The 9,251-nt window shown below is 51.4% G+C and overlaps 2 protein-coding genes across 9 annotated transcripts in view; both read left to right on the forward strand.

Annotated features, from left to right (window-relative positions):
• The window catches only part of CRTC3 (CREB regulated transcription coactivator 3), a 100,794-nt gene extending 96,934 nt beyond the window's left edge, over window positions 1–3,860 (forward strand). For 7 of the 8 annotated variants that reach the window (XM_032623447.1, XM_032623450.1, XM_032623449.1 and 4 more), the window contains one exon: window positions 386–3,860. In XM_032623447.1, the coding sequence (XP_032479338.1) occupies window positions 386–594 (209 nt within the window). In that variant the 3' untranslated portion in view covers window positions 595–3,860. The remainder of the gene's footprint in view (window positions 1–385) is intronic. The other variant, XM_032623448.1, reaches the window with a different exon arrangement.
• A 109-nt stretch (window positions 3,861–3,969) lies between these two features.
• LOC116749258 lies at window positions 3,970–8,636 on the forward strand. Its single transcript, XM_032623455.1, has 2 exons — window positions 3,970–5,539; window positions 7,166–8,636. The coding sequence occupies exons 1-2, from the start codon at window positions 5,233–5,235 to the stop codon at window positions 7,546–7,548; spliced, it is 690 nt and encodes a 229-aa protein (XP_032479346.1). The 5' UTR covers window positions 3,970–5,232; the 3' UTR covers window positions 7,549–8,636.
• Window positions 8,637–9,251: the final 615 nt, after the last annotated feature.

The following is a 9,251-nucleotide window of genomic DNA, read 5'->3' on the forward strand; positions in this document are numbered from 1 at the left end:
GTTTAGACAACATAACATTATATGAAGCAGAAAATGAAACTTTACCTTTCTGAGATGCAGGTGTCCAGCCCCAGAGACTGTGAGGCAGTGGGGAAGGGGCCTGGTGACCCAAGTCTTTTCCGAAGTGCTTAACTTCCCGTGATTGACAACTGTTCCAAGGGAGAAAACCTGCAAAACTGGGAGTTGTGGGACTGACTGAAAAGAACATAGATTCCAGAGCAAAACCGTAGGCCCAGGAGTGGTTGGGACACAGGTGATGACTGTCCTGGTTGGGAAGATGACAGGAACGGCATTTTGGGGGTTGTCATCAGTTGTGTCCTCTTAGTGACCTGGGCCCTCACGCCTCCTAATCCGCATTGTTTTCCCCTCCCGCTGCCCTTTCCAGAAGACTCGAGCACCAGCCTGTTCAAAGACCTCGGCAGTGCTCTGGCAGGCATGCCCGAGGTCAACCTAAACGTGGACACTCCGTTTCCATTGGAAGAAGAGCTCCAGATCGAACCCCTGAGCCTGGACGGACTCAGCATGCTAAGTGATTCCAGCCTGGGCCTGCTCGACCCCTCTATTGAAGAGGCGCTTCGAGCTGACCGACTGTGAACAGAAGGGAACGGGGCGGGAGGGCTTGTTTCTGAGACAGAACGGAATAGGACGGAGCCAGCTGCAGCCCTGGGCGTTAGTTATCGCGGGCTCTGACACGGAAAGAACCAATTCCTTGGCTCCCAGCTCTCAGACGAGGTCCCATCTCAGACGCCGTGGCTCATTCTAGACCAGAGCTGGGTGCCGCCCCTCAGGCCTGCGGCACAGGTCCTGTTGCTGCGGGCAGGCTGCTCTGGGGCTTCCGATGAATTGGTCGTCACCACAACCGTTACATCTTTTACTGGCCATCTAATGGGTCAATGTGTAAAAATATAGCGAGAGGCCTCAGGAGCCTTGTGTAGTGCTCAGAACCACTGATCTCAATCAACACTGAAAAAAGGACCCGGAGTGGGGGGCAGTTAGGGGCCACAGGCCTTCGGAAGTTGGCTCAGCATCCAGCAACGGTACCACAGCCCCACGATGCCTTCTCTGATCCAGCCATCGTGCCTCAGCGGCGGCAGGATATTCCAGGGCAGAGCGGAGGGCCAGGGCTCTCTCAGAGGCCTCAATTCTAACATGAAGAAGGCTTTTTACCACAAGTCCAAGAACAGACTTGAGTTAAGCAAACTGAATTCTAATTTGTTCCCCACCCCCCCCAGTTTGTAATCTCTTTTCTGCTGCTTCAGAACCCCTTTTCCTATGGACAAGAGGAAAAGGAAGACTATTTTATTCAGTCACTGAAAAAAAAAAAATCCCCTGGTAATAGATGAGCCTGAAGAGAATGGTGCTTCTTCTTGGAGGCTGGGGAAGAGAGAAAGGGGGCTGCAGGTATCTCAGAGACACACGAAGTCCTCCAGACAAGTTCTGGACCGTACAGGCCTCCCTCTCTACAGACCAGCTGGAGGGAGTGGCTGGAGGTCTGGATCGGGCCCACCCGGCAGCTGCGCAGCAGCAAAGGGAAGCCGTTTCTCTGTGGAATGGGGGTGGTTCATATAACCCCACTAGACCGTAAGCTCCTTGAGGGCAGGGACTGTGCCTTAGTCATCATCGAACCCCTAGCACCTAACAAGTGCCTGGCGCTGGCTGGGCAGGTGCTGCAGAACCGTGCGTCGAATGCACACGTGAACGAGTGAATGAATGCACGAAAGAATGAATCTGCTTTGCTGTGAGGCAGCCTAATCTTTCACTGTTCCTGTTCCTTACCAAATCTTCTCAGAGCTTCAGCTCTTCTAACACTTGTGCCTGTGGTTAAGTTAAGCACGCACTTTAATATGCTTTTAACACTAGGTGACCAAATCCACGGTTAGACTGCACGCCCTGTTCTCCTCCAGATTATGCGGGTAGGTGGAAACTGTCTTCTGAGTGCATCCACAGTGGTTCAGCAAACTGAGGCCTCCCACCTGCCGGGACCTCGGGGGTCCTGGCCACCTCAAAAGATCTTCCCTCTCAGACCCAGGTTTTGCTCTCGATTGTGTTAGGAAGAGATTCATTCTCTGAGGTTGAAGAAATAGTCTATAGTAAAATGAAGGCCTAATTTATGAAACCATCATTAGTCATCAGTTTCTTAGCACAAAACAGTATTAACTATATTTCCACCACCACCTGCCCGCTCTGACTTAGTCCAGGCCAGCCCTTGACCAGAAACCTGATGGGTGGGATTGGAAGCCGTCCGGGGAGGAAGGTGGGCAACGGGGCCGAATGCGGGCATGGGTAGACAGCACAGAGAGGACAGACACACTGAAGGGGGATGAAGATGCCAGAGCCTTTGCCCAGACAGCCGGTGTCCTTCCAGGAGACACCAGGGGTGTTGCTGAAGGGTCCAGACTGCTCCCACCCAAAGAAGCAAGGCTGCACCTTGTGGGTCTGAATCTGACACGTGTGCCTGGTGGCCGGAGGGGTCTGTCACAGCGTCCTGGGCTGTTAACCTCTCTAGACCTTGTCCCATTTCCTTCTGTCTTCAGGGGGATCCCTTCCCTCCAGTCTTTCCAGTAACCTCGATCATGCACTGCTCCATCTTCACTGTGGAGCCCAAGTCTTCCCACCTCACGTTCACCCTGAACCCCTGCTACTGAATTAGGAAGTCAAACCAGAGTCCTCCCTGCCTGAGCTCTGGCTCAGGGAGAGGCAGTTGGCCTCTGCTTCGAAGCCGTATTTCCAGTTAAACTTCCCAATCTCAGAGGGCAGTGACTTTTTGTTAAAGTAAAAGGGACTTTCATCGTACCCAGCACCCCAGTGTGCCAAAAGAAGCCAGATCCTGGCTGCCTTTCCTGTGTCAGAGACCCCCAAATCCAATCTGGCCTTTCAGACAGGGAGGAGTGCTGATGTTATCAGAGGTTTTTTTTGAACAATGGAGGTTCCAGGATAATCTGCTCTTTACACAGTGCCTTACCCACGGGGATCACTAGTGTCAGGGTCCCAACTCTCTTGGCACAGCAGCCCAGTCTTACAGCTGGAGACCCCGAGACCTACAGGACGAAGTGTGCTCCCCCTGGGCATTCGCCAGGGACTCGTGGAAATGGAGGATCCTGGGAAAAGTGACTTGTTTGGGGTAGTATAATGATGACAGTGAGGTTTAGCACTGAATTCAATTTGTTCTGAGGTCCATCCATTCCATCTTTTCCTGTGAAAAGGTTTTGGGCGTTATATAACCCACGTTGCTTACATGGTGTCAAGGACGCCCATGGACAGGGGTCGCCCTGACCTTCTCACTGCTGCCTTTGCAACAAACCAGGCGTGGTCCTCGGCATCTGAAGTGGCTGCAGACTTCAGAGTAAACTATTTTTCAGTATTTAGTTTTTCACAAGAAATCGATGGTTGTACTACTCTCATTTACTAGCAGTTAAACAGCACAGCACTAAAAACCTATCTGTATTTTCTGTTTTTCCCTTCTGTACGTTTGTGGTTTTCAGGACATACAGTGTCAGGAGAAACTTTGATGATGTCAAGATCAACATGAATTCTCCATTGTCCTGTTTCATTTCTCCTAAGTCTACTGTATATTACCCGAGCTGAAATCTATATTCCAGTCCATTTGCATATTTGAAGACATTTCCAACTCCGCCTCTCATCGGCTCTTCTGATTCATGCACAGACGGTTCCGAGCGTGTGTCTTCCACTGCTCCGTGATGGAACCATCACAGCAACTAATCAGACTTCCCGCCAGTATCCTAGTTCCCAGGTCCCTTGTTAAACAATATTTAAAGATTGGAATTTGTACAAAGTAGCTTCCAAGTTTTATAATGCATCATTTTACATCTTTCATAATTAAAAGCAGCACAATAAGGTTGTATGTGCATTTGGTGTTTTTCTTCAGCCTCGGGTGAGGTGAACTGGCGGAGAGCCCTCCTCGCTCAGCTCAGCCTGCAGTTAGAGATTTCTGGTCCGTGGCCCGCTTCTCACGAGTTCTTAGTACTTGCTGTTGCGCCCAGTCCTGAGAGAAGTACAGAAGGAAGTGGAGGCACGCTGTTCCTTTGAAGCCACGTGGACCCAGGACAGAGACATCATTGTAGAGGCTCAGGATTCTGCTCCCGCTGCTGGTGCCCCTTCCAGACCCCCTGCCTGCCCTCCCCTAAAACCCCTCCCCTTCTGAGGTTCAGGCCACTGATGCTACTCTGCCTCACATACCGGGTCTTTAGCCCTTTCTCCCGTTTCACCAAAGACTTGGACTCTGTTTTCTACCCCCAGACCCCCTCCCCATGTCCCAGCAGGGCCCACAGCCCCGACCTATCCAACAGCAAACAGCCTCGGCTGCCTTCAGAGACCCACTTCCCCAGCCACATGCAGGGCTTGTCATAAAGGTGACTTCTGAAATCCTAGAAATCCCTTCTCTGACCCCAACTTCCTGAGTCACCATCTCTACTCTGGTCCACACACACCCTGTTATTTGACCCCACCGAGGATTCGGTTCCTTGTCCCTCCTCTCAGTCTGCCTGTCTTCTCCTGTCCCTTCCTTCCCCGGCCTAGCCCACTGGGTCAGAGGCCTTCATGACACCCTCACCAGCCCTCCTCTGCTCTGATCCTGAAAGTTTCTCTGCCAGGAGTCCCGCCAGAACCAACCACCACACACTGTCCCTTAACCCTGTCCCTCTCCTGCCATCCAGGGGCACTCCAGACCTCTCCTCTCCTCAAGGCCCTCATCAGGACCCTGCTCTCCTCATGACCAGGACCTCTAAGCCCTCAGGGGGCAGCTCCCTCCACGTCCCTGCTGCTCCCACCTGCTCCCCACTCCATTCTTTTTCCTGGTAAACTTGCCCAAATCTATACCCATCCTTCCCACCTTCCTCTCTGCCTTACCTGGTTCTCCTTTTTCATGTGTGATTGATCTGTGCTCCCTCCAAGGATTCCCTGCCCTCCGCCAGGCCTCCTTCTCATCCTCTCCAGTGGCTCTTTCCCCTCAGCCAGTAGATGGTCTCCTCCTTGCTAAAAACAAACAATGAAACAACACTCTCCTCCAACCACGGCCCTGCCTCCCTCCCTCCCTTCCTGGAAGAGTCACTCATGCTCAGCTCCCTTCTCAACTCCTCTGGCCTGTCCAGTCCCTCTCCTCCTTGGCCCTCCCCTGACATTTGAGCCCTGAGGCCGCTCCCTTTCCCCCCAGATCCTCTCTCCAGCTCTAGTAAATCCTTTTCCTCTTGTTCTCTCAGGGCATATCCATCTCCGATGTGTACCCTCCTCCCCTGCCATCTCTTCTCTCAGACCCACTGTCCCCAGGCCGTCACCTCCAAGCTGATGACCTCCCACATCCAGCCTCCTACCCCACGTGCCTGTCAGCACAGGCCCAGCCGCACTCCACCGTGTGCGGCCTGCTGCACCATCCTTCACAGATCTGTGGACACCGGCAAGCGTTCATCATCACCTGGGACACCGGCCTTCCCCACGGGGCTCTCAACTCTGCGAGGACAGGGGCCGTGTCTTCTACCTGAATTCTACAGCCACGGTGCCTGGCATGTAGTAGGTGCTCAATACAGTAAGTCCCCTACATACGAGCGAGTTCCTTTCCGAGAGCTCATTCACAAGTCCAACAAAGTTAACCTAGGTACACAACAAACACAATCAGCTATATTGTACTGGACTGTAATAGGTTTATCATACTTTTCACACAAGTAACACATAAAAAACAAAAAATAGAACTTTAAAAAAATATTTATTTTTGGCTGCCTTGGGTCTTTGTTGCTGCGCGCGGACTTTCTCTAGTTGCGGCGAGTGGGGGCTACTCTTCATTGCGGTGCACGGGGTGCGCGGGCTTCTCACTGCGGTGGCTTCTCTTGTGGTGCACGGGCTCTAGGTGCACGGGCTCAGTAGTTGTGGTTCGCGGGCTCAGTAGTTGTGGCTCACGGGCTCTAGAGCGCAGGCTTAGTAGTTGTGGCGCATGGGCTTAGTTGCTCCACGGCCTGTGGGGTCTTCCCAGACAAGGGCTGGAGCCTGTGCCCCCTGCATTGGCAGGCGGATTCTTAACCACTGCGCCACCAGGGAAGCCCAAAGAAAACATTTTAAATCTTACAGTACAGAACCTTGAGAAGTACAGTAGCACAGTACAACAGCTGGCATCCAGGGGCTGGCATCGAGTGAACAGGCAAGAAGAGTTACTGACTGGAGGAGGGAGAGGAGGTGGGAGGTGGTAGAACTGAAGGATCGTCGGCAATAGGAGTCGAAGGGCGAGCTGCAATTTCACTCACACCTGACGCTGATGGCACAGGTTCCTTGCTGCAACCAGATATATGTTCGCATCTTTGAAAGTTCGCAATTTGCAGGTTTGTATCTAGGGGACTTACTGTAAATATGTTCAAACTGCTAACTACTGTCCGCCCTCTCGGCTCACAGCCTCTAACTACCCTGATGCTCAAGCTGGAGAGCGAGCCCTTCCGCATAGCTCTCCTCCTCCCCTCAGATCCAGCCTGGGTCCCTAAGGGCTGTCTCAGCCCCCATTCTCCCTCTCCTGAACCTGGAAGTAGCTTCCCATTTGGCTCCCTCCTCCTCCCTGGCCCACTAGGCAGCCTCTGCCTCCCCTCAGAAATTAGCAGAGTGACAGGTTTTACTTTTACCTTTGTGTGCCCCAGGGTTCTTATCTTAAAGCGAAACAATAAGTACCTCCAACCCCACCCTGGTTTCACAGCTTTGTAGAGAGTGCAATGAACTCATAATGAAAGCACTTAGAATTGTGCCAAGCACATCGTAAACACTCAATAAATGTCAATTATTATAAATATCACTTGTTGCACGAGTTTGCTGTCCTTTCAAACAAAGGATGCACACATCTTTATAAGTGCTGAATTTGTATAATGCTTGCTTTGAAATACCAAACCTTTGTATGGGGAGGAGTGTTTTAAACTGGTCGTATTTAGGTCCTGTTTGCCTAATGAGCTCTTTACCATTTGCAAGTACGGAAATTTTACCCTAAGCCTGTGTGCATATGGGCCTGTGTCCCCATGTGGACACTAGATGGCGCTGCAGCATAGCGTGGCTGTTGGGACCTGGAAAAAGCCGGCAGTGCCAACTGACCCTCTCCTCTCCAATTTAACCTTTAGCCTGGGGTGGCGGCACCGTGGCTTAGAATCGAATCCTATGATGGCAGAGTGTATTAATGTCTCTCTAGTGACCGCTCCACTGTGGACACTCAGACCCTGCACATCACACATCCCTCACAGCAGCCTGGACGTGAGGCATGCCAAGGATGGCTTCTCGGGTTTCCGGATGAGGAAGCAGGTCCAGAGCAGCACAGAGTCACCCGGCGACACGTGGAGCACAGACCCTGCACGCGGCCGGGTCCCCAAGGTTCAAACGTGCTGGTGGAGCTGGGGAAGCGGCGCCGCCGGGCCTCCGGTGCCCGGGCCACGCACCCACGCCTCCCAGGGGCTGGACTTGCCCCCCTCACCCACCCGGGAACCAGACGGTCCGGCAGCACACGGAGGAAGCACGAGCCAGAAGGGAGCGCCCGATTTTCTCTTCTCCAGAAATGTATTTTCAGTTTTTAAATAAAAGGCTTTGCTTCTACAATAATAGTGAACGCACATTATAAGAAATTCAAGGGACTTCCCTGGTGGTCCAGTGGTTAAGACTCCCAATGCAGGGGTCCCGACTTCGATCCCTGGTGGGGGAACTAGATCCCACATGCTGCAACTAAAAGAGCCCTGCAACTAAAAGAGACCACATGCAGCAATTAAAAGATCCCGCGTGCTGCAACTAAGACCCAGCAGCAGCCAAATAAATAAATAAATAAATAGAAAGAACTTCCAGTAACACTGAAGAGCACAAAAAAGAAAATTTTCAAGTGCTCTGGAAGGCCAGCACCCCCAGAAGCATCGAGGGAGACATCTGTCTATGCACCTATTCAGAGAAAAGGACAGGTAGATTGATGGAAATTTTTACCAAAAAGTGTTCACACAGTATATGCTCTTTTTAGAAAAAGTGTTTAACAGAAAGGGGAAAAAAAAAAAAGAAGAAGAAGCCTAAATGTAACTAAAGAAATTGCCAAGCTGCAAATAATTAAAAAGGAAAGAAAAATACCCAGGGACTGAATTCATTCTTGAAATATGCTTCAACTGTAGATGGCATCTCCTGACAGCCTGCGGATTTAGGATGAGGAAATGAGCTCACCCACTTCCTATCTCTTCCCCCCTCCCAAATGTTGTGAGTTCTTATTTTTACATTGTCAAGGTTTGTAACTACCTGCATCCTGTCCTGTAACCATCCTTCCCACCATTGTTTGGCCCCTGTTCTGTGCGTGCGCGTGTCCCCTGCTCACTGCCAGTCCTTTTAGAGTGGGTTTCCCAGCCCTCCATTCTTGAGTTCTTGACTTTGATTCACCTCATGTTTGACTTGACTTGTCCCCAAGAAGTCTGTTCAGGGAGGGCTTTGGTGGTCACAGCCAAGAGGGGTGGCTGCTAGGAGCAAGGCTGGAGACCTCAATTCTGAAAAGGGGGTGGGCGGGCTATAAAACCGGCTGATTTATGCCCAGTGAAACTGGCATAAATCCCCAATGTAGGAACAAGCACTAATACTTTCCAGTGTGACTCCTTGCTGAAAAGAGTCTTCAACTTGTATTTGGTGGCACATAGTTGAAGTCTTAGAATTTGGAAATAAAGAAAATGACTAGGGTGGGGAACCCAGAGAGTATTGTTTTCTTTTTTTTGGCCGCACCATGCAGCATGTAGGATCTTAGTTCCCCAACCAGGGATCCAACCCATGCCCCCTGCATTGGGAGCACAGAGTCTTAACCACTGGACCACCGGGGAAGTGCCTTGTTTTCAAAGAAAGGACATGCCAGATTTCTGGCTCAGGGGGCCTCTGTGACCAGGCCACCACCACTACCCTAACAGCACCCGCCCCCAACACACACACACACACACACACACACACACACACACACACACACTTCATACCTTTGACAGCAGTGCCTAATCCCATATTCACCTGGAAAAACCCAACTTCTCCTTCAAGACCAAGGTCAAATGACACCTCCTCTGTGAAGCCTTTTGTATGTTCTGGATTATTGCTTGGCAAATATTTACTTCTCTGCCTTCCCACTTTGGCAGCGGTATACCTCCAGGCCCCTTTGCTCTTGGGCTCTGCTATGTGACTTGCTTTGGCCAATGAGATATTTGGAGACAAAACGTGGAGTACAGCCTTGGCATGAGCTGGTGGCAGAGCCCACCCACTCGTGTTTCTGCCATTGCCACAAG

Source organism: Phocoena sinus, chromosome 2 (genome assembly GCF_008692025.1).
Source record: "Phocoena sinus isolate mPhoSin1 chromosome 2, mPhoSin1.pri, whole genome shotgun sequence".
In the NCBI taxonomy this organism is placed as follows: Eukaryota; Metazoa; Chordata; class Mammalia; order Artiodactyla; family Phocoenidae; genus Phocoena; species Phocoena sinus.

What these genes read in the sequence shown, in the direction of transcription:
- LOC116749258 (XM_032623455.1), top strand. Translation starts at nt 5,233, where the DNA reads ATGTGTACCCTCCTCCCCTGCCATCTCTTCTCTCAGACCCACTGTCCC. An exon ending in TGTAGTAGGTGCTCAATACA is followed by an intron (nt 5,540 to 7,165) that starts GTAAGTCCCCTA and finishes ATGTCTCTCTAG; the next exon opens with TGACCGCTCCACTGTGGACA.